We start from the raw sequence: 24,380 nt of genomic DNA, 5'->3' as shown, positions 1-24,380 counted from the left end.
ATAGTTTTACTGAGGTTACGTTTAGGAATAAGGTTAGTTTTAGGCATAGTTTTATTGAGGTTATGTTTAGGAATACCAGGTGGCCACTGTTCTCTATGAATGAATTGAGTACAAAGGACCCCAATGGAATCAAGCCATAGGCTTTCTTGGGTTTTAAATCCTCTTAGCTGACCTTGTATTGAACTGTACTTTCCTGTGCTTTTTTTGGGGGCAAACTGCTAATAAATTTCATTTCTCTCTGTACAGTTCACTGTACATTCCCATGTTTCTCAAAGCAGCCCTCACAGTGTCCAAGTCTCGCGTTTCCTCCTCCATTATATAATTAATTACATCAAGCTGAAGGCTTCTGCTTGACATAATACATTCTATAATTCAGGGTAAATTCACAGGCATAGGCTACTAATCCCACTTGCGCGCGCGCGCACACACGCAAACACAGACACACACACACACACAGACACACAGTCACACACACACACACACACACACACACACACACACACACACACACACACACACACACACACACACACACACACACACACACACACACACACACACACACACACACACACACTCGGTCAAAGCACCATACCAAGTAAGGTAAGAGGCCTTCATGGCCAGAAATGTAATGATATCTAATATGTATCACTATCCGCAACAAATTATGTATTTTGCAGTCACTTTTTGGCCTTGGATTTTATTTCACAGTGTTGCCGTTAAAAAAGACATAACAATAGACGGCTCGTAATACTAGACGGCACAAACATTTATTTTCTTGTTAAGGAAGACTTTACTTTCACTGACGTGTAAAAATAAGCATATTAATACCCTCAAAGTTTATTTAAACAAATAAAAACCCACACATACCCACGTACCTCCAAAGAATGCTGCATTTGTACTGTAAAACAAGGCCACTAAGAGCACAGTGGAATGCAACAGCTTTCATTGTAGTATCACTATACCTTACTTTATTATTTTGTATTATCTTGTATTCTATACTGTATGTTGGACATTGTTAGCACAGTATGGCAGTGGCAGAGTCTGCCACACCAACATTTCACTGCACATACAGTACATGTATGAGCATGTGCCGAGTAACACCTCTTGATTTTGAATCTGGTAGGTTGTACAGAGGTGCCATCCGGTCTATGCACCTTCCAGTAGTGCACACTAGGGGGCACTGTCTACAAGTCCATAGGCCTACGAGCTATATAAATGCACCGTTTAACTACATTCACCTGACAGTCTCATTAGTTTGGTGATACATGGGAAATTGCTATAGCCTTTTAGTGAACCTTGACTGTGGGATGAAACAACATTCTTGCAATTTAATCTCTAAATGAGACGGTATTAAGGCATATCCCTGAAACATAACAAGTAGGACACATACTGTAAGAGGAGCAACATGGGCATTGCAATACACGTGTGTTGAAAACCACAATAATACTTCATAATTGCTTAGAAAGCAAAGTTCTTTTCTCAACCTTTTTTTGCTTTGGCACATTGCATTTCCCAAGTTATGCTAGAGAACAATACTACGAATACATTAGAGTAGTGGTCATGTTTGCCCTCAGTATAAAAAATATGTCACTGTCCTGAGGAATATTTTCAAACAAAGATATCCAAGCATGTTTCCGACTCCAACCTGCCCTTTTAGTGTATGTTCTCCAAACCAGTAGAGTCCAGATATGAAAAGATATTCACATAAATATATTAAGTGATGCAGATATATACATATATACTGTAAAACAAAGTTGCAGTAAAAAAAAAAGAAAGGAGAAAAAAAGGAGAATAATCCTTATCAACATTGTAAATCATAAAACAGTGACATTCAAATTGCTTATATTTGCATAGTGTACAAATTTACATGCGGACAAATGAATGTGCGCAGTTGGCACATATTAAGTCATGTCCAAGCAGGGAAGAGGAAGTCTTTTTGTTTAGCCTATCAGATAAGAACTGTCTGAGTGCTCGGGGCTAATGCACAGGAGAGGGAGAAAGGGGCCACGGTGGAGGTATGGAGGAGGAGGTATGCTTGAAAGCTGCAGGTGTAGTGAGAGAGGAGAGCATAGTAGTAGTGTGGTGGGTTCGGACAAGTCACACACCCGACCAGTTCCACCAGCACACACATCCTGCTGAGTGAGGGATCCGGCCCCTTTTAACGTGCAGTTTAACTGGAGGAGGTCCTGTGTGCATTAACAGCACATTGGCCGTGAGCAGCAGCATATTTGAGGCCTTTTAAGTTCTCATAGTGGACCACAAAGCGTCATACAGTTACTATGAATAACCAGGTATGCCAGGCAGGCTGGCCCCCCTGGCAGTGACTATGCCTATTGCTTGAACCCCGCCCATCCCCCCAAAGTCTCACGTCTGCTTCTACTGGCCGTTCGGCTAAACGATCTGAGCCTTGTGGATGAGGGATGCGTGGGGACTGACGGCGATGGGGCTCGGCCGGGGCTTGGGCCTCAGGATGCCGTTGGGCGGCTGAAAGCGGGGGTTGAGCGCGTCGGACATCTGGCTGTTGGTGTCGCTGCTCTGGTCGTCGGGGCGTCCCTGGCTCGCGGGCGACGTCAGACCCCCCAGGCCCTCGTCCTCCTCGTCGTCGTCGTCGTCCTCCTCGTCCGTCATGGGACGGTAGGCGGAGCTGAGCGGAGAGCTCTGGTGGTTCCTGTTGATGCTCCCGGGCCGCAGGACGCTCCCCTCCATGGGGACCAGCGGGCTGCCGTTCAGGGGCCTCAGCAGCTCGGTGGAGTGCACCACCGGGAAGGGAGTGGGCATGAGAGGCGGGTGGAGGCGGTTCTCCTGCTGGGAAAAGTAGGTGAAGTGTGCATGGAAGTATGCATAATGATTCAAAGTGAAAGGTTTCTGTCTATGGCAATGTTCAAGCACTGACATGCCTAACACAATTTCTTACAGACACTTACCAGTGACATAGTGCTGTTGCGCACGAATGACTCCACTCTGAGTCGGCTCTCCTCTTCCCTCTCCATCGCCCTGTTTCTCCCCCTCCGTGAGCCGTTGTGGATAACAGGTCGGCCCAGGTAGTCGAGCATCGCCCCGCCCCCTCCTCCGCCGTGCCCGCACGAGAGAGTGGAGCGGCTGTCTCGGCAGCGAGCCTGCTCCTATATCGGCAAAAGGGAACAACATGGCAGCAAGAGAGAAATAATTAACAACTTAAACCCATATGTTATAATATATCTAGAGGGCGGACTGCCCCAGCTATTCATTTGAATGAAAGTTGCTCACTGGCGTTTGAACTTTGAAGCACCCGGAAGAACGCTCTACTTCCGCATTTGGGCACCAAATTTGGGTGCCCAAATCAAGGCCCAAATGCGTAAGTCTTTAGCACCGAGCAGGCGCACAAGGGTTTCAAACGGTTGAAGCATGCGCAGTGGCGTTTTAAATGCGGAAGGATTGCAATCCCAGATTTGACCACCAGGCGACGGCCGCTTCACTGTTCTACCGTGGCTCTGGGGGCTTGCTTAAACCCCATAAGGGTAACTGGAGTCCCTCAGGGCTCAATAGTCAATTCTAGCGTCTTTTCTGTTATTGTGGGGAAAGCAATCGCTGGCTGCTGGAGTTTAAGTGGTTAACTACAGACCAGTGGTTCCCAAACGTTTAATTTCAAAGACTCTGAACTCAGAACTCTGAGAGTGTACATTATCCATTTGCACACTCTCAGAGTTACAGACCTGTGAGGGTCCATTTGGAACCCCCCCCCCAAGGAACCCTGAGGGTCCCTCAAACCCAATTTGAGAACCGCTGATAGGCTAGACAAAATGTACAGCATGCACAAAATCAGTCACTTTGTGGATCCCAAACCAGAGGGAGGTGAACAGAGCCGACTCAGAGCTGTGACAAGTGATGACATACTGTCCTGGCATTTGTGTTAGTAACTGCAGGGGCCACGTTAAAATGGAAAGAAACCAGGGTTGGGAGGATTACATGAAAAAATATGTATCTGCAATTCATTATCTGCATGTAATTGTAATCAGTAACCTAATCAGTGATTAGGTTAACCTTTGAATTACTTCCTTTAACAGCATATTTGCATTGATTGATCCAAAGTACTTCAAGTAATCAGATTGTATTACTTATTAGGTCACATCATTTCCCAACCCTGCAAACAACCTCATCAATAATCAGTAAAGGTGTTCTGTATGCCAGCTCCTTTATGGGAATCACGTAGCTCATAATAACGTCTATGAAAACATGCAGCTGTTTTGCTTGGAGTAATTAATCAACATCCTTGAGGCAACAACACCCACAGAGGAGAGGAAAGCAGTGCACAGCTACCCAATGATAAAGCTAGCATTATTGTTATCGTTATGTGAAATGCTCTACATTTATAGGATATCATTGTTATTGTTTATGTGAAATGCACTACATTTATATTATTACAAATGCTGAGAGAGTTGCCTGCGGAGCTCAGAACGCAGCCTCCTGGCATCTGGCCAATAAAGCCTCGGTTGGCGAACCCGGCCCCGCATGCACAGGCAGTGATAGACAGACTCGTAGACTGACCCCAAGGGAAGACAGGCTGGTCCGCAGGGTTCCCTCCACTCTCAGAGGAATGTTTTCCTCCATCTGCAAAGGAAAAGACTAGAGTCAGTGGCTCGTCCGTGGGACTGACAAGGAGACACATTGAAGTCTCATTCCGGTTGAATGAAAGTGACGGACTCCAGAGCAGCTCTTCAAATATGACATTTGGTACATTTGCATTCATGGCCTCAATGACTTACTACAGACTGTGATGATGCATGTCTAAATGGAGATTTATAGCTGCAACCTGGAACTTATTTGAATGAATTCAATATTTTTGGGGGTGAGTAAGTGATATTGTTTATGTTACAATAAGTGTTAAATAGCTCTCTATTCCCATAGTAATTATTGCTATAGAGTGTTTGTACAGTAACCCTGTCTCCCCGTCGCTCAAATTCTTTAGTAAAAACAGAAAATACATCTTCAGGTGGGGATATGAATTTCATCCAATCAGGAGAGAGACCTCATGCAGGATACAGAACAAATGAGTGAAATTGGAAGTGATGAAACAAAAAAGACAACGCTGGAATTGGAACACTATGAAATCGAAGCCTGTAAATGGGTTCTCTCTCCTGACTGGATGAAATTAGTGACCCATCTGAAAATGTATTTTCTCCTTTGTTTGCTAAAGTGCTGGAGAGAAAGGGAGACCCCTGTTACAGTGATTATTATTGGATATAGAGCTTACATTTGTTTTAACAATAAAACATTTTGCTTTAACCAAACAATATAATTGACAGCACCTTTAATACAAAAATAACTAGCTAGCACATCTGCAGTGTTTGGAGGTGGTCTCTCCCTATTCTTCCATTGAGACATTCAGACCATGGTGTTGAATAGGACACCTGCTGGTCGACAAGTAGCTCTACCTGAAGCTCATAAGCGCTATTATGTCCCCTGGCCAAGCAAGAGCTCCTAATGCGGGAGCCCGGGGTTCGAATCCCGGTTAGGAAATTAAACTTACGGATTGCAGCTTTAACCTGTACTGTAAGCGATATACTATGCTGTTGAAGGGGCAATGAACAACAGAATAAAGAAATAACACTAACCACTCCTCTGGCATCCGTGCTGACAGAGTTAATTCTTCTGAAGGACGTTTGTCTTGACAGAGTGCTTATCTCCTCCCTGGGAGAAAGGAGGAAACAGACAGAAAAAAAGCAGAACGAAATGTGAGACGAGGAACAAAACTGTCAAATTAGACGGCGCTATGCGGTTGTGCAGTGGTGTAAAGTAACTAAGTACATTTACTCAAGTACTGTAATTAAGTACAGGTTTTACTTTACTGGAGTTTTTCCAATTTTCAATACTTTTACTTCTATTTCACTACATCTCAGAGGCAAATATTGTATATTTACCCCACTATAATTATTTGAAAACTTTAGCTTCTAGTTACATTGCGGATATAAGTTAACAACTTAAGCCCTATTTTATACATAGGCTATTTGAAAATAGCTGATCTACAAGCTCAATTGAGCTTGTAGATCTGCTATTTTCAAACATTCTGTGCTTTTACTTTTGGTACTTTAAGTACATTTTGATGCCAATACTTTTTTACTTTAACTTCAAAGTAACATTTTTGAACACAGGCCTTTTTACTTGTAACAGAGTATTTTTATATTGTGGTGTTGCTACTTTTAAGTAAAAAAATGTGAGCACTTTTTCTACCACTGCGGTAGTGAAAGCGTGCGTACCTCTTCTCCGTGAGCTCCCTGGTGAGTTTCTTGTTCTTGCGTTTGTGGTGGCACGTGACGGCGATGACGATGATGAGCATCACGAGCACCAGGCCGCCGGCCGCGGCCGCTATGATGATGATCATCAGACTGTCCATTATCGTCTCCTCTTTACGGGGCGGCAGCTCTGTGGGGGGACATGTAGACAGAAAAGAGGAGACATCATAACCATGCTTATGGCTATGATGATATCCTATACTGGCTTAGGAGGTCAGGTTATAGGAACGACTGGGAATGTCCTATAGGTTCTTCGCAGTTGGATTGGGACTTACAGGAGGAAGTGGGTAACATTATTCAGTCTGGGGCTATGATGTGGACACATGAATAGATTATGACAAGAGATGGATTAATGGGTACACTCTCATAATTAAATGAACAGTGAGTTTTTACTGTGTACTTAGGTGGGATAGGAACTGGGTAGGAAGTAAGTAGGCAAATGGGTAGGCTGGAGGTAAATGGGTAGGCTAGATCAAATATCAAGTTGGCACGCACGTAGATAAAGGTACACAGCAATTAATGGAGTGTCAAATTAACTCTGGGTGTGTAAACATCTTTTTTACACACTCACTCAGGGTTAAATGAACACTCTGGACCTTAGCCGGGTGAAGTAAGTCGATAAATACATACGCAACACACTATGCAAACAGAGCATTATGGCGTGTTCTCATGTTGTCATGTCTGCCTGTCACCTACCAGCCACGGTGACCTCCGTCTCTGCTTTCCCCACCCCGACTTCATTCTTCGCTTCGCATTTGTAGATGCCAGCGTCTGCCGGGCTCAGGGGCCGCCCAAACTCCAGCGTCCCATTAGGGTGAGGTATCACACCCTCTGGTAAGTCCTTGCCCTCTCTGCACGGAGCCAAAAAAACACATGTACACAGCCATTATGGTATGGTTTCAATTAGTATGTGTTACATTACATTCATCCTGGGATAGCTATATAGCAGTGGTTCTCAACCAGTGGTCCGGGGACCACCAGTGGTCCTTGAGGGGGTTCCAGGTGGTCCCTAGCTAAATGATGGAGAGTTGGTAACCAAATGGACCCTTATAGATCTTTAACTCTTGAGAGTGTAAAATGAAAACAATTTTACACTCTCATGAGTTAAATTATTGTTAAACACCTGCATTACTTAAAAAACAAGAAGTCTACGCAATTAGAGATTGTTTGCCTGTTATCTCACCTATGATACCATATCAATACAGCATGGAATTGTGGACAAAATCTTATCCAACGACAACCAAATATTCTAAGTTTTGGGTCTGAGAGGCTAAATCTCATCAAATGGTGGTCCGTGGCTCAAATGCCTAATAAATAATGGACCTTGATATGAAAAGGGTTGAAAACCACTGGTATATAGAATATAGAATAGAATACTTTATTGGCAGTTAAACCATTTAGAAAACGCCAACGTGGATTATACACGAAAAAGATGAGGGCCTGTTTCCATTGTGGTCCACCTTGAGACATAGAACAACACGCAACAAACCGTACAAACAATCATGAAACAAAGAAAATGAAATCCTTATATATTAAGTCGGAAGCAATACATATAGGACAAGACAAGAGGTACCCTAAGAGAAGAATCCAATGCAGAGTGGGCTATCCGGGGTAGGGATCTAACTAGGACCAGTTAGTGTTGAGATGGAGCCATGATTTCAGGTCATTCTTAAATCTTCCTATATATGGGATCGAACTAGGATAGAATATGTATGTTATAGTCCATGAACCAGAGCCCCAAAATTGAGCAATGATTATCGAAAGAGTGGGCAAAACCAAACCTATATTAAATTGTTCATAGGGTCAATACGAGTATATGATAACCTTTCCACAGGAGCAGCTTTTTCATAGTTATCACACATTTTGTTATTTTCCCCATACGTACATGACAGGTGAAAAAATTAAAAAAAGAGTTATCATAATGAAACTTCCTGAGTTGATTACTTGCATGAAGACAATGATTTATCGTATTACGTTTTCTGAAATTGTATATTTAAATATGCAAATTAGGCATTTAGTCCATGAGCCAGAGCCCCAAAATTGAGCCAGATATTGAATATTCCCTCGTTAAAAACCTTTGACTCCAACATCTAACAAAATGAAATAAGAATGTTCACTCTGGCTTTGTCCAATGTTCGAATGTTGATTCTGGAAAGTTATACAAATTCGGGCATATTTTCGTAATGCCTAATTTGCATGTTTAAATATACAATTTCAGAAAACTTGTAATACGATAAATCATTGTCTTCATGTAAGTAATCAACTCAGGGAGTTTCATTATGATAACTCTTTTTAAAATGTTGGAATTTTTTCACCTGTCATGTACGTATGGGGAAAATAACAAAATGTGTGATAACCATGAAAAAGCTGCTCCTGTGGAGAGGTTATCATATATTTATTTACTCGTATTGACCCTATGAACAATTTGATATAGGTATGGTTTTGCCCACTCTTTCGATAATGAAATCTTGTCTGGCTCATGGACTATTACACATATTCTATACATATTGATGTAATAAAATGACACAGTAACCCACAATTTCAATTTCATAGACTGGTAAACCAAGGGATCTTAACATTTTAATGTAAAATATGGAATTAAGCGTGTATATATGTATTGTATGTATGTACAGTATAAGTAGGATTGTATGTGGGTTGCGGATGTATTTGTGGGATGGGTGGGCTGCAGAGTAGTACGTTGTAAATTGTGAATGTGAAAGTCGCAATTAGAAAGAAAATATAAATATTGTGTTGAGTCTGGCGCAGAGGATTGCATCCTGTGCCAGAACATTTTTCAATACATTTCAATACATTTCATTGATATTGCTTGGAGTGTCACTATTCTACCTCTAATTCTGGCATTGCAACGACACAGACATCAAATTGTATGCGTCAAATGGAACATGACGCACTAATGGAAAGTGTAACTACCCTGGCCTACAGGTATATGGAGTTGTACACAGCAGTTCATTTAACCCAGAGAGCCCTCAGAGTTCAACTAAACACAGATGACTTTACTGTGATAGTAGTATTTGCATCAGAGTGGCGCCCTTATGAGGCCGTACCGCCAACAGGAAAGAGGAGCCTTCGTTTTTACATGTCAAAGATTCACCGCACGATAAGATCACCAACAAATAGACACTGTCTTCTTCCTCTTATACTTCCTGCGCGGTGCACCTCGGTTCACAAACTCCTCCTCACAACCGGCCTGTACAAGTTCACCTCCCACTTGTTGTCTTTTGGGCAACTAGAGCGTGGCCAAAACAGTTACCACGTAAACGCAATTTTCACTATAAAAAAGAAAAATTAAGGATGAAACATTTAATGACATGCCCAAAACAGGGATACCAGGTTGACAGTGTGTGGTTGCAGACAAGAAACCCTGTGTCTAACACTAAACCTATGTTGATGGATGGGCGTGGATTGAGATGCACTCAGTGCCCATGTAAAGTAAGTAAGAAAATATGGATAAAAGAACAGAATTTGAGGTTAAATTCGAACGCTAGGGGGTGGTAATGGCCTTCCCCTGGGACCCTATAAGAAGCCCCTGCACTCTCCCCTTTCTGTCTCCTGTGCGCACACTCTCTCTCTCTCTCTCTCTCTCTCTCCCTCGTGTGAAACTGTCTCCTCCATGCAAGTTGCAACACGACACCGTGACACCAGCTATTACTTCACCTGCTGCTGCCGCCGACAAAGCCAACAGGTTTGCCCACAGCCACTGCCTCTGTGAGTGTGAGTGTGAGTGTGAGTGTGAGTGTGTGTGTGTGTGTGTGTGTGTGTGTGTGTGTGTGTGTGTGTGTGTGTGTGTGTGCGCGTGCGTGCGTGCGTGCGTGCGTGCGTGCGTGCGTGCGTGCGTGCGTGCGTGCGTGCGTGCGTGCGTGCGTGTGTGTTCATGTGCGTGTGCCAAGATAGAAGTGAGTGTTTGAGCATGGAGAGTGACTGACTGACTGACTGACTGCTTGTAATGAATGGTTTGAAAACCTGGATCTGTGCGTGCGTGCGTGCGTGCGTGCGTGCGTGCGTGCGTGCGTGCGTGCGTGCGTGCGTGCGTGCGTGCGTGCGTGCGTGCGTGCGTGCGTGCGTGCGTGCGTGCGTGCGTGCGTGCCGGTGCTTTTCGCTTGAATGCGTGGATCCTTGCGTACCTGGCATGCGTCTGGTAAGCTTTTTTACTCACAAACCCTCCTTTCTCAAGGTGTGTATAAGCTCCTATGACTAATGGTATTAGATCAGGTGGCAAATACCAGCAACCTCCGCATCTGGCAATAATAACAGCACCTCACCTCACCATATAGAGGTTTCCACATTGTAGGCAAATCACCAAAGGTTTTAGACGGCTCTTTACTGTCCCCTTTAGCCCGCCACTGGGTGAAGAATTTCCCCCTCAGGCCCTAACTGTCTGTTCTCATAAATAGACGGAGTGCCAATTGTCAAGAACCATTTTCCCTGGCTCTCATTTCGACGTGCCACACCCTGGGAATACTTTAATCCACCCAGCAGAATGGCTTCTAGTTGTCACCGGGTGACTCAGGCAGAAAGCCGCAAAAATCTACTAAGTCAGCCCCTCCTCAGCATGTACTGCTGGGCAGTAATAATGTGACAGATGTCAGTTTCCATTAACGTTGAGATGACAAAAAAATCTGTGCGTCATCATCGTTGCAAAAATAGGCATAAACAAGTGGAGCATAAAGACGTTTATGGTGTAAGATTACATGGCAATACATACAGAATACAGTAGGCCTAGTCAACCAGTTAGAAATGACTCAAATCCGACGTCACTGAAAAATCCCACTTAAACAGTTCATCGATGACCAATCCATCTCTAGTCCAGTGCTTCCTTTCCATTTCTAGATCAGGGCCCACTTGAAAATCCCAAAAGCGTTCGCGGCCCTCCCGTCTGACTGTCAGGGACCGCCGACTCGGCAAGTTAAGTCGTCAGCTTCAGACCACTTTAACCAACCTTAGCCACTCGGCTGCCGTGTTAAGTGGTCAGATTAAAAGATCGTGTTCCGGCTTGGATCAATGGCACTAACATATCGATATCACAACGAAAACCCATTTTTCAACGTTTTAACCCATTAAGACCTGGAACGCATCTGTGTCACTTTAGATTTCTTTGGCTATTCAAAAATAGCAGATATACAAGCTCATAGCGCGGCACCGAGTGCCGCGCTATGAGCTTGTAGATCTGCTATTTTTGAAAAATCTTGAAAAAAATGTTTAGATTTTTTTCCAAAAAACGTTAGGATTTAGATTTTTTTAAAGAATCGCCTCAGGTCTTAAAAATACCATGAATTTTTAAAAAATATATATTTCTGTTATATTATCATTAAATCTTGGTGTTGTGCCAATTATTTGGGGGCTCACTTGCAATATCCTGATGGCCCACCGCTGAGCCCTTGGCCCAAAGGTTGGGAACCGCTGCTTTCGTCAGTTCCCTAACAGTGACCATGCTCCACACACACAACCACAGGTATAACTTCAGACAGTTAGACAGTTAGACAGTTAGTCATCGAGACAGTCAGCCAGGGGCAGGCAGAGAGACAGGTCCTACCTGGTCCAGGTGAAACTCTGTGGTGTGGGGTTTCCTCTGCTCACACACCTCAGGGCAGCGTGCTCCAGGCCCACGTACCACTTATTACTGAAGCCAATTACGTCTGCGTCTGGGGGGTCTGGCAAGAAAGAAAAACGAATCGAGTTGCGTTAATTAGACACGGATAAAACACAGTGATATGCATTGACAAAATAGAAAGCATAAGAACATTTTATAATATAAATAATTAATTTAAAGTTATATACAAAATAAGTTTAAAATGTTTTTTGGGGCATGACCATTGCTATGGGTTGTTTGTTCAGTAACAACAAGGGTCTCCTCATCTCTTCAGCTCTTTAGTAAACAGACAATACATTTCAGATTGGGATACCAATTGATATCTAATCCAAGATCTTTATCCAATACATTGGTGTATACAGGAGGTTTTAACAGTAACCAAGGGCAATATTTTCATGTGGGTATTTGTGGTGCCTCAGTCTGTTGCCAGCAGTGATGTTGATAAAGATAGGAACTTGTGCGTGTGTGTGTGTGTGTGTGTGTGTGTGTGTGTGTGTGTGTGTGTGTGTGTGTGTGTGTGTGTGTGTGTGTGTGTGTGTGTGTGTGTGTGTGTGTGTGTGTGTGTGTGTTGTGTGTGCTTGTGTGTGTGTGTGTGTGTGTGTGTGTGTGTGTGTGTGTGTGTGTGTGTGTGTGTGTGTGTGTGTGTGTGTACATACAGTAAAGACTAGAGTATGTTTGCAGTAGTTTTACAAACCAACTGAAAGGCCCCAGGAAGTGTAATGAAGTTGTACCAAGGTGAGAGTGTCTTCGTAGAGCAGTGTTTCTCAAACAGTGGGTCAGGACCCATTTGTGGGTCACGTTTTTTTTTGTATTTTTTTTTTCGTTTCCATTATAATGGAATTATAAATATTATAATAATTTGGAATCTTGTTTGAAAACAAAAAAACCTGCCTAACGATAATGTCACTGCCCACAGGTAAAATGGTATCATTTTATCATGAGCATTAGTGAGGACCAATTATATGAAGAGGTTGAAAATGAGTGAAGTCGTCCTTTAAGACATATTCCAAACATAACGAAAATAGCCAATCTACATACTCACAATGAGTTGTGATGCGACATTTTGTGAGCTTGCAGATCTGCTATTGTCACTATTGAAATACGGCAGAAGAATTTGTAGACAAATGTGGGAAAATCTTTTTTATGTCTAAGTTTCAATACAGCATTGCGTTGATATTAAAAACAAAATGCACTTTGTAATGTTTTACTTTTGAATACTTTAAAAGGAAGTACTCCAGTACTTTAACTCAAGTACAAATTTGACAGAGCAAATTTCACAATATTTGACCAGGAATCTATACTTACTGACTCAAGTACTGGGGTTGAGCACTATTGTCAAGTGTCCACCAATGCTCACGATGGCTCTGTATTCACAGTGCACCACCAGCTTGTGTGTGTGTGTGTGTGTGTGTGTGTGTGTGTGTGTGTGTGTGTGTGTGTGTGTGTGTGTGTGTGTGTGTGTGTGTACATAGTACAGTTTAGAGCACTGTTTCCAAATGTCATGGGTCACGAGTAAATATACCTATTTTTTTGTTTCCTACATTTCGTTGTCAATTATTATCATTTCAAAAACATTTTCTTAAAGAACAAAAAAAAACATTTTTCATGAATTAAAAATAAATTCAATGGTTTTTCAAAAGAATTTCATGAATAAATGAAAATAAAATCAAAGAAATTCCATTAATTAGAAAACAAATGTTTAAGAAGTCGTGAAAATAGCCGATCTACAAACTCACAACGCGTCGCATCGCGACACGTTGTGAGCTTGTAGATCTGCTATTTTCACCAGCTTGGATCCGATTAAAACGTTTGGGAACCGATCAGTGATCACCATCATCATAATCTTCATCAAACTGATCCCAGATCTGGATCAATATTCCTCACGATAGATAGCTGGGTGTACTCACAGTGCACCACCAGCTTCTTGCTTAGCCTGATGGGGTCGTCTTGGGTGGGGTGCCACACCAGGCAGTCCAGCTTCTTGCCGTTCATGCTCCGCAGGGGGTGCAGGGAGTACTGGCTGCTGACCGACCCGCCCTCGGAGGTGCGGTTGCTGGACTTGCCGTTGAGCTCCGTGTCCCAGGAGAGGCGGGGGGTCGGACGGGCCACGGAGCGGCAGGTGGCGGCCACTCGAAAGTCCTGACCCTCCGTCAGGACCACGAGGTCCAGATTGGTGATGGGTGCAGCTGCAGGGGTCAAAGGTTAACGCATTAAAACCGGGAAAGCATCTGTGTCATTTTAGATTTGACTGTTGGCTATTCGAAAATAGCAGATGTACAAGCTGACAGCGCGTCACTTCATGCCGCACTCCGAGCTTGTGTATCTGCTATTTTTGAACATTTTTTGAAAAATCTTGAAACTGTTTGAAACATTTTGACACTTTTTTTTATTGTTTAACACAAATCTTCTCAGATGAGGGGTCCGCGGCCAAATACATAGCCTATGATTTTAGGGGTCCTTGGCACGAAAACGTTTGAGAACTACTGATTTAGACGGCATTTGTAGAATCGGCCTCAGGTCTTAATGGGTTAAGAGGCGCTGTGGTGCTGGCACTGTGGTATGTTTTTTGGTGAGACTATCCACAATCCGTGACTTACTTAGTTATTACATCCTAATCAGCCTCCGGGTCGTGCATACATTTTGGGTTATGGCACGGCTCATCATGGGCTAACCCTAACAGTGCTCCACAAGCCAAAAATCACATGGGGAATTTGCCTTCGGTTTGGCAATCCAGTGGATTTCTTTCAAAATAAAACGTGTTCTTTCAAAAACAAAAGTGTAGAGTAGCCCTAACCTGACTCCGTCAAATGGAAGAAGCTTGCGACACACATTTTGTTTCACAGCCTACTTCCATCTGAGACTTCGGTCGCAGAATCGATGACAGACGGCGTTTCATTTTTTCAAGCTACTAGGCAGGTGATTGGATGATCCCGCCCCTAGCAGCCGCTGAATGGTTCTAACACTCAGCGGAGCGGGCAGCTTTACTCCCTGAGCAATCCCAGACTCCTTCCTGAAATCAAATGCAATTTGATTTGCGATTTCCGGAGGGAGAGGGGTTTACCAGGCTAGAGTAGCCCTGCCCTGACCAGAAATGATTGAGCGGTAGATATTTGGTGTCCTAAAGCGGCCGAGCAGGACACATTATGGCAAGTCAGGTTGAGATGAACAGGAAGGAGACTTACTGCGGACGGTGAGGGACATATGCCTCTCAAAGTTCCCGCTGGGGAAGGTGCTGATGTGACACGTGTACTTCCCCTCGTTGGACACCTCCGTGTTCAGGATGACCAGCGAGGAGTCCACGGTGGGCTGGTTGCTTTTGAACCTCACATGGTTTGACCAGGAGCCAAACGCTGCAGGGGGTTTGGAGAGAGGTAGTGAAGGAGGGATTGATTGATTGAATACTTACAAATTAACAGTTTGCAAAAAGTACTGAGGTACAGTTATACAATAATGCTGAAAGGACCATTGGGGTCCTATATCAGGGGTGGGCAACTTTGATGATGGAGAGGGCCACTAGATTTCCACACTCACTCCAGAGGGCCACATTGCATATACGGTCTCTCAGTATTTTAACTTTTTTCGCCATTCTATGTCACACAAAAGTGACTTTTGAATTGGTATCCTGAAAAGTAACATTTTTATTTAATTTCAAATGCATTTAGTTATACTTATGTTAACTTTGTGTATTCAATTCATCAAGACATATAAAGACATACAATACTATACGAGAAATCATCAATACTATGAGCAATACAAGGATAAATACAGAGAAACAGTGGGGGGGTAATTTATTTTGGCAAGCTAGAAGACTTTTCTAGGTCCAGTTGCAAATTGCAGACAGGTGCACTTTTATGGCGAGGGAGGGAGGGAGAGAGTGAGAGTGATAGAGTGTGTCAGAGAGAGAGAGAGAGAGAGAGAGAGAGAGAGAGAGTGTGAGAGTGTGTGTTTTAGGTTACTAGATTATTTTAGCTTAATCAACTGCAAATTTGAGATTCTGAACTTATTTTATAATTGAAGATTGAAGTTTTATATTGTATAATCAGCTAAATAATTCAGAGTTTTCAATGGCACCTGTCTTTTTAAACCTGTGATCTTGCTGAAAGCTAAATAAACATAGACAGGCGACCTACTCTACTCGCTCATCCATGTCCGCCCTGCTTGCTATCAGTGGTGTAAAGTATCTAAGTACATTTACTCAAGTACTGTACTGTACTTAAGTACAATTGTGAGGTACCTTTGCTTTACTGGAGTATTTCCAATTTTCAGTACTTTTACTTCTACTCCACTACATCTCAGAGGCAGATATTGTACTTTTTACTCCACTACAATTCTTTGAAAACTTTAGTTACTAGTTACTTTGCAGATATAAATTATTACGTTATAAAACATACATTAACCACTTTAGCCCTATTTTATACATAGGCTTTTTGAAAATGGCCGATCTACAAGCTCACAACGCGTCGCATCACGACGCGTTGTGAGCTTGTAGATCTGCTATTTTCAAACATTCTGGTACTTTTACTTTTGGCACTTTAAGTACATTTTGATACCAACACTTTTGTACTTTTACTCAAGTAAATTTTGAATTCCGGACTTTTATCTATAACAACAGTACTTCTACATTGCAGTATTGATACTTTTACTTAGGTAAAACATTTGAGTACTTTTTCCACCACTGGAAGACAGTACCTGTCTGGCCATCGGTGTGGTGCGCCGTAGTTATCGGCTCTTTGGTGCCATCCAGTTTCTCCTTGTACCAGGTGACCTGCACCAGCGTGTCCCCTGGATCCACCTGGTAGCGACAGGGCAGGGTGGTCTCGTCCTCCGCCACGCAGAGCATGGAGTGGTCGGGAGGGGGCTCAACGAAGTCTCCCTGCGCCCGTGTGACTATAATATGGTTGGAGGACAAGTATAATGGACAGAGAGATGGTAAACAGACAGACGTTAGACACAGAGAGGCTGGCATACCGAGACAGCCACTAATGGGGTGACGAAAAGATATATTATGCAGTTGGATGGTGATGAAATGATCAACTATACATGTTCAGGTAAGCAGTACTGCTGCGCAACCTGTTTCTCCAGGCACTCCTTATGCGTACCAGCCAGCAAGGATGTTAATGCATTATTCTTCCCTATGTTTTAGTTCAATTTAGTTTATTATTTGTATGTATGTATTATTATTATTAATATATTGTTATTAAAACACAATGTGTTCCCAAAAGTGATCAGGGATAACACAAAAAAGTCAAACACTTCATTTCATTGTGGTTTCAAAATGACAGTAGAGAAATGAACATACATGCACAGTGTACCAGTTAACAGTTGTACAGCTACCATAACATAGTATATTAATATATCACTTAACATAATATCAATATAACCATATCACACAATTAAACAATATAAGAACTCCTCAAGCTAAACAAGGTATTCAAAACCTCTGGTAACGTTTTTTTTATAATAATATATATATATATTTTTTAATAGAATATACAGACTTTTGTAGCCTGCTCTGGTGCTCTTTCAAGGAGACAAGTTTTGATCTTCTGTATATTTAAAGACACTATACAAAGGCTTTCCTGAATTCAATTGCACTTTTAATGTGACAAAAAAGGGGTGCTTTCACTTTGATAAACATTAACCACAGTAATCTGCTCTCATTTGGCTTCGGTTTACCCGGGCTCAAATTAAGCAGCATAACATGAGAGGATGGGTTTTACCAGCATTATTATTGGCACGAAAGTACAAATGCTTCGGTCCTGACCGCATCACTGTGGTGCCAATAATAATGGTAAAGCACACCCTCTCGTGTAATACTGCTTAATTAAAGGTTCCCTCCTAGAAGATAGACGCCAGAGTTCTCAGTTGCATATCGAAAACAACAGCACAGCAGTACGTATTATATTTTGAGACACATCCGGAGAGATTTAATTTAAGAGGATTTGGTGTCAAATATATGGATTATATTCCAACAACCTGGGTTCCTTAAACGGCTTTCTGTTCAAACCTCACATGCCCAGAGTATGAGTTAACCACGTATAAGCACAATTCAAAACCGTTTTTTGACAATTCTTGCCTATAATGACCCCAAAATAGTCCCCTTTCACCCTTGTGTCCCCAAATAGGGACACAAGGGTGAACGTTTTCAATAAACGCCGGTCAGGGGTCATCGCCATGCTGGCTTGTGGTGGACATTTTTGTCAAAAATGCCATGGACATAAAAATGTGTGGAAAATTATATTACCAGAAACACAAACCTTAACAACGCAGAGAGTGCCCACATGGAACCAAGTGGACCCATAGAGTCAATTTTGGTTCCATTAGTGCACTCTCTGAGTTATGGGGGTCCTTGAAAATAAAAAGTTAGAGAACAACTGTACCAGTGGACTCCTGATGTGTCATACATAGTGTCATAGTAAATAAGTGACATGCATATTCTGAAGAAAACCTGGAGACTGAGACATTCAGTAATTGAGTCTTATGATCAAAATAATATAAAAAAACTAAAAACTAAGATTTGCCACAGACAAGGCCAAGTCTAGCCCCGGACACATTTGTCTGTGTAGACACATTGATGACCCCTGATGATGCCAGTGTCATGGTGGCACTAACTACGCCAAAATAATTCAGATATCTGAATTAAAAACGCTGATTGATTTTGAGAAAGGGTTCGAGAAGCGTCAGGAGGGGAAGTGTAATTCGAAGGGCGCTCAGAAGAAAGAAAGGAGGGGAGGGAAAGATGGTGGTGTCTCCCAAAAAACAAGAGCTCAGCTGACTAGAGGTGAAGCTATGTCGCTTAACTAGTTGCTCTAGATGAGACTTCAAAGCAAGCCAGACAACAGGGAGGGAAACTGAGTGTCTGGACATAAGGGACACACTCCACAAACATGTTGTTTGTTACCAGCCCCAGGTCACAAACAGGACATAAAATAAGACACACAACACACAGGCACAGACACAAAGCGTGACACTGTCTGTCACCCTGTAACATATACCACTCAGACACGCAATGTTAACACTAATCTGTGTCTCTCCTCCGCGCACGCTCTCTCTCTCTCTCTCTCTGTCTGTTTACGGATCAAATTAGCCAACATGTTTGATGTAGACGCCATGTGACATTTTAGCTTCTACTGTCCCCCAGCACACTGTCATGCATTGTTTGCGTACACACGCATGAAACGTATACACAGTACAGTCACATGTTGATCTCTCTATCCTGAGCTATACATTTGATGGCCATGAAACTACACTGTCTTTATTTTGTTTATTTGTCTTGGCGCCAAGCTAAAACAAACGGAAACAAAGTGTGAGGGAATCAACCAAAGTTGGACACTTTTCAGGGTTGACATTTAACTCATTGAATCCAGGATTTTAGATTTCTATGGCTATCCTAAAATAGCAGATATACAAGCTCATAGTACGGCACCGAGCTTGTAGATCTGCTATTTTTGAAAAATCTTTTTGGGGGAAATCTTTGAATATATATATTTTTAAAGCGAACATTTCAAAGATTTGCACACATTTTCAAAAATAGCAGATCTACAAGCTCATAGCGCGGCACTGAGTGCCGCGCTATGAGCACTATGTATATCTATGAGTACTATGAGCACTATGTATATCTGCTAATTTTGGATAGCCAAAGAAATCTAAAATGACAGAGATGCGTTCCCGGATTGAATGGGTCAAGATCAAAATGTTCTTAATTAAGGTATTTCCAAAGCTCTTAATCCCTCAATGAGTTACAAATACCGTCCATAATTTTACAAGGAGCCGAAAAATGACATGTCGGGGCCACAGGGGCCTTCATTAGGGGTCTTCATCAGGGGCCCCTCTAAGAAAAGTAAGTTGAAGTGGCTTATTGTTGGTATCAGCCGAGCAACGAGTGAGTCTATGACTTGCCCTCTTGTTGCTATCAGCTACACATACTGTAGTAGAGCATGTCAAGTGGAGTAAAAAGGAGGACAAAGACATTTTTGAATAAAAACGTCACTCTCTCTCTCACACACACACACACACACACACACACACACACACACACACACACACACACACACACACACACACACACAGGACTATGACAAATATTGTGCAAGGCCACTGGTTGTTTCATACATTTTTTTCTCTTTAAAAAAAAATCACAATAATTTACTTTGGGATGAATAAAGTAGCCTACTACACTGCTCTCGTTTCTACTTTAAAAGTTTTGCATTTTGCTAACAATTTCAACCAGCACGACTTTACAAGCAAACAAGACCATTTTGTTCCAATTGTTTTGTCATTTCCCCTATAACTAGGTCAACATGCATCCCTGTGAAATCCTTCATGGTCATTTACACATGATTCATAAATGACACAATTTATGTCTACTGCCCAAGTGATGCAACAGTCGATAAGGAGCTCAGAGAAGTTTTGTACCCTATGTGGGCAGTGGTGGAAAGTAACTAAGTACATTTACTCAAGTACTGTACTTAAGTACATTTTTGAGGTACAGTATATTTACTTTACTGGAGTATTTCCAATTTTCAGTACTTTTGGTTCTACTATTCCATGCCCGGCCAGCTCTGTGGCATTGTGGTTAAAGTGTTCACCCTGAGGTTGGGAGGTTGGGGTTTGATACCCGACCAGGTCATACCAAAGACTATAAAAATGAAACCCAATGCCTCCTTACTTAACGCTCAGCATCAAGAGTTGGATTGGGGGTAGGTCCCTGCGACATACTGGCGTCATGTCCAGGGGATGTATACTTGTACATCAGGCCGCCTCACGCTACAGAAACAGGATATAGGCCCCTGCCCTATGGGCCACAAGGCTTACTTACTCCACCACCACTACATCTCAGAGGCAAATATTGTACTTTTTACTCCACTACAATTATTTGAAAATGTTAATAACTAGTTACTTTGTAGATTTAGATTATTATTACAAAACATATACACTAACCACTTCCGCCCTATACTTTGGCTATTTGAAAATAGACGATCTACAAGCTCACAACGCGTCGCAAGATTTTTACAATTTCTCTTTAAATGATTTTTTTGGGGGCTTTTCTGCCTTTAACTGATGTGGAGTACAGTGGAGATGGACAGGAAACAGGGAGAGAGAGATGGGGAAAGACATGCAGTAAAGATCGTCGGGAACGGGACTCGAACCCGCTACGTTAGAGCCAGATTTTTATACCTTTTACCCATTTGAAAACTTGTGAAATGGGACATTCTGCATAATGAGTACTCTCTACTTTTGGTATTTCAAGTACATTTTGATGCCAATACTTTTGTACTTTTGACATAAGTAAATGTTTTATTCCAGACTTTTACTTGTATTTCTACATGGCGGTATTGATACTTTTACTCAAGTAAAAAATGTGAGTACTTCTTCCCACATGCATGTGGGAAACGCTGCTGAAGCGTCGTCAACAGGACGTGAATCATACATTTACTGTCAGAACTATCAGTGTATTTATTCTGCAGACAGACAGGTGTGTTTTTCCATCTCTCAGGAGGAGTGCGTGTGAGTGAGTGTGGGTGTCACCCTGAGGTTTTAAAAACCTAACATGGAATCTGCCTGTACTGCATTACTGGAATAACGCGGAGACAGCAGCTTATTTTCATTATAGTACTGACTGCCTCTTCTCTCTCATCTCCAACAACACAGGCTGACCCTGGAAATGGCTAAAGGCCAACACACTCGTTATGCTCTCCCCAGATCAGGTGTGGGCTTAATACAATAGACAGTACATTACACATACTACATCATGGATTGACAGCGTATCGCTGTCATCACATGTACACACTTAGTTATACACACTGTATGATTGCCTTAAACATGGACTGTGTGTGTGTGTGTGTCTATGTGTAGCATGTGTCATCCACCACACATAAACACACAGTCCATTTACACATGCACCTCATGTACTGCACATAGGCATGTGCGCAGGCATGTGTGCGCGCACGCACGCACGCACGCACGCACGCACGCACGCACGCACGCACGCACGCACGCACACACACACACACACACACACACACACACACACACACACACACACACACACACACACACACACACACACACACACACACACACACACACACACACAGAGAGCATGTAGTCACTGTGAATCACGAACAGGTGGGAGGGAAATTGATCAACAGCAACCAGTTTTTCCTGAAATATCAGACAGCCTCTTAAGTGTTTTCTTTCTTTCTCTCCCTCTTTTTTTGGACTCGGTCCCAGTAGAAGACAACCCTTGAAAACGTTGGCCGCCTGCCCAGGCTTCAGAGAGCATAATGAATAAAACTAAATATGAAAACGTATATGCCAGAAATGAAATGAAGTAATTCACTCTCACCTTGAAAATGTGTCTGAACCACCATAAGATTGATATCAGTTTAAGACACTAGAATTGTATACAGTAAATAAACAGTATACATCACACCTACATGTGTTTTATAAATTTTGGCACAGATAGCCCGTACTTACCTAAACTCCAAAGGACCAGCAGACACAGTGACAGGCCATTCGTCAGCGATGTCATTCTCCTCCGATGGTTCTGTCGAGGCCACCAACTGGACGCCGAGACGGTCAACCTGTGCACGAGATGGGACCACTTCTCTACTGGAGGACACTTTCAAGGCATCGGTCCGAGCAATTCAAAGTAAAAAGAAAAGACAAATCCGCAAACAACTGCAGCCCCGCTTTATGCTGGGAATAATTCCTCTCTCTGACGGCAGGTAGAAACAGTTCTGTTTCTGATTCAGTTATTGACTCACACCCTCATCCACTATAAACACATCCTTGGCGATTATAGGCTAAGTCTAAGTTACAGCTGTGTCCTTCAGAGAGAAAAAAAATGTGTGATGAAAAACAGTTCTGCCCTGGAATCAGTTGTAATCCTTTGGTATGTTTCTTATTGTTTTGTCAAAGTGTCAACACGATATTTTTTGCTAAGCAGTCAAAGAAGGTGCAGCTACCTGCTTCTTGGGATACACCTGTCGCAAGTCGCCTCTCTGCTCCCTCCCCTCACATGAGCGCGCGCACACACAAACACACACTCTCTTTCTCTGTCTCCGTCTCTGTCTCTCTCTCTCTCTCTCTCTCTCACTCACTCTCTCGAAAGTTGCCTTTCCTGTTTGGTTGAAGCAACATGACAGTTATTTTCTCGTCTTTACATGCTCTAGCAGAGGCAAGGTGAAGAGACGACAGCATGGGATCTAGTTTGAACAAACAAGGATATAAATATCATGTTTCCTGTGTGTTCCTTTTAAACAATATTGTTTAAAAGGAACACACATGCAGAGCTAATTGCAGATTTGGGGCATTAAACCTATACTCACAGATACCCAGGCCTTGGTCAACATCATTTTGCATTGTCTTTCATGTTAAGACATCATATTTCTTACATTAAAATATTGTTGGTGCCTGATGGCTCAACCAGTGCACAGACCATGCTCGTCTGTCTTGTCTCACTTGTCTCTCCCCTCTCTGCCTTTCCTCTCTACACCCTCTCATCTGAAATTGTTGAAATCTATACAGTAATGTCCAGTATGATCTCTCTCTGTCTCTATCTAGTACTAGTACAATACTGAACAAAAGAGAAAAATACTGTAACAGGAGATTTAATTGGGACATTTATGTGATTACTTTAATCTCATGTAATCCTTTACACCTCAACCTTGGTGGCAGTTGCCATATCAAAAGATAATTTAAACAGTTAAAATGCATTAAAACCACATTGTAAATCGTTACATAAATGTCAACAGATGTGGCATATTGTAAGCCCATCTGTGTACAGTATACAGTATGTAGGTATCTATCTTGTGTGTGTGTGTGTGTGTGTGTGTGTGTGTGTGTTTTAGGACAGCAAAGATATCCTTTATCGCCACCCTGTGGCATATACTCAAAGCTGCCGAAGCATTGTATTGTATCTTATGAGCTCCCCAACTTCAGCTGCTGTTTGAAACGCATCTCTTTAGACTCCACCTCACCCTCCCAGCACTCTTCTCTCCTTCTATCCCTCCTTATTACCAGTTTTGACAGATCCTACTCATACTATGCATTTATGCAGACGTTTATTTATGCATTTGTTCACATAATGTTTTGTTATTTAGATGTGTTTTTCTCGGCCAAAATTGTTAAGAGCATTATTTAGATGTTAGCATTAAGCATGTTGTTTACAGGGGATACATTTAATGTTTACCTGGTGTTCTAGTTTCTTTGAAGCACTAAATTGTTTGTAAAGTAACTAAGCACATTTACTCAAGTACTGTACTTAAGTACAATTTTGAGGTACTTTTACTTTACCAGAGTATTTCCAATTGTCTAGTTTTACTTACTCCACTACAACTCAGAGGCAAATATTGTACTTTTACTCCACTACAATTATTAGAAAACTTGAGTAACTAGTTACTTTGCAGATATAAATACATTACATTATAAAACATACATTGACCACTTCAGCCCTATTTTATACATAGGCTATTTGAAAATAACCGATCTACAAG

The 24,380-nt window shown here is 42.3% G+C and overlaps 1 protein-coding gene across 2 annotated transcripts; it reads right to left on the bottom strand.

Moving 5' to 3' along the window:
• Positions 1 to 1,697: 1,697 nt before the first annotated feature.
• nectin4a (nectin cell adhesion molecule 4a) lies at positions 1,698 to 22,954 on the bottom strand. Of its 2 annotated transcripts, none has more exons than XM_080451889.1 (11): positions 22,360 to 22,954; positions 16,570 to 16,767; positions 15,063 to 15,230; positions 13,788 to 14,066; positions 11,824 to 11,941; positions 6,969 to 7,123; positions 6,237 to 6,402; positions 5,595 to 5,670; positions 4,528 to 4,590; positions 2,928 to 3,125; positions 1,698 to 2,805 (listed from the first exon to the last, which is right to left on the bottom strand). In XM_080451889.1, exons 1-11 carry the CDS (start codon positions 22,412 to 22,414, stop codon positions 2,395 to 2,397), a joined length of 1,887 nt encoding a protein of 628 aa, XP_080308015.1. In that variant the 5' UTR covers positions 22,415 to 22,954; the 3' UTR covers positions 1,698 to 2,394. The 2 variants fall into 2 exon arrangements, with proteins under 2 accessions (XP_080308015.1, XP_080308014.1); XM_080451888.1 differs by having other exon boundaries at positions 1,698 to 2,808; positions 22,360 to 22,953.
• Between the last annotated feature and the right edge of the window lie 1,426 nt (positions 22,955 to 24,380).

Source organism: Gymnoscopelus braueri, assembly GCF_963280865.1.
Source record: "Gymnoscopelus braueri genome assembly, chromosome: 15".
Classification (NCBI taxonomy): domain Eukaryota; kingdom Metazoa; phylum Chordata; class Actinopteri; order Myctophiformes; family Myctophidae; genus Gymnoscopelus; species Gymnoscopelus braueri.
This window is presented reverse-complemented; position numbering and strand designations above follow the sequence as displayed.

What these genes read in the sequence shown, in the direction of transcription:
- nectin4a (XM_080451888.1), bottom strand. Translation starts at nt 22,414, where the DNA reads ATGACATCGCTGACGAATGGCCTGTCACTGTGTCTGCTGGTCCTTTGG. An exon ending in CCACACCGATGGCCAGACAG is followed by an intron (nt 15,231 to 16,569) that starts GTACTGTCTTCC and finishes AACCCCCTGCAG; the next exon opens with CGTTTGGCTCCTGGTCAAAC. An exon ending in CCAGCCTGTCTTCCCTTGGG is followed by an intron (nt 3,126 to 4,527) that starts GTCAGTCTACGA and finishes TTGCCGATATAG; the next exon opens with GAGCAGGCTCGCTGCCGAGA.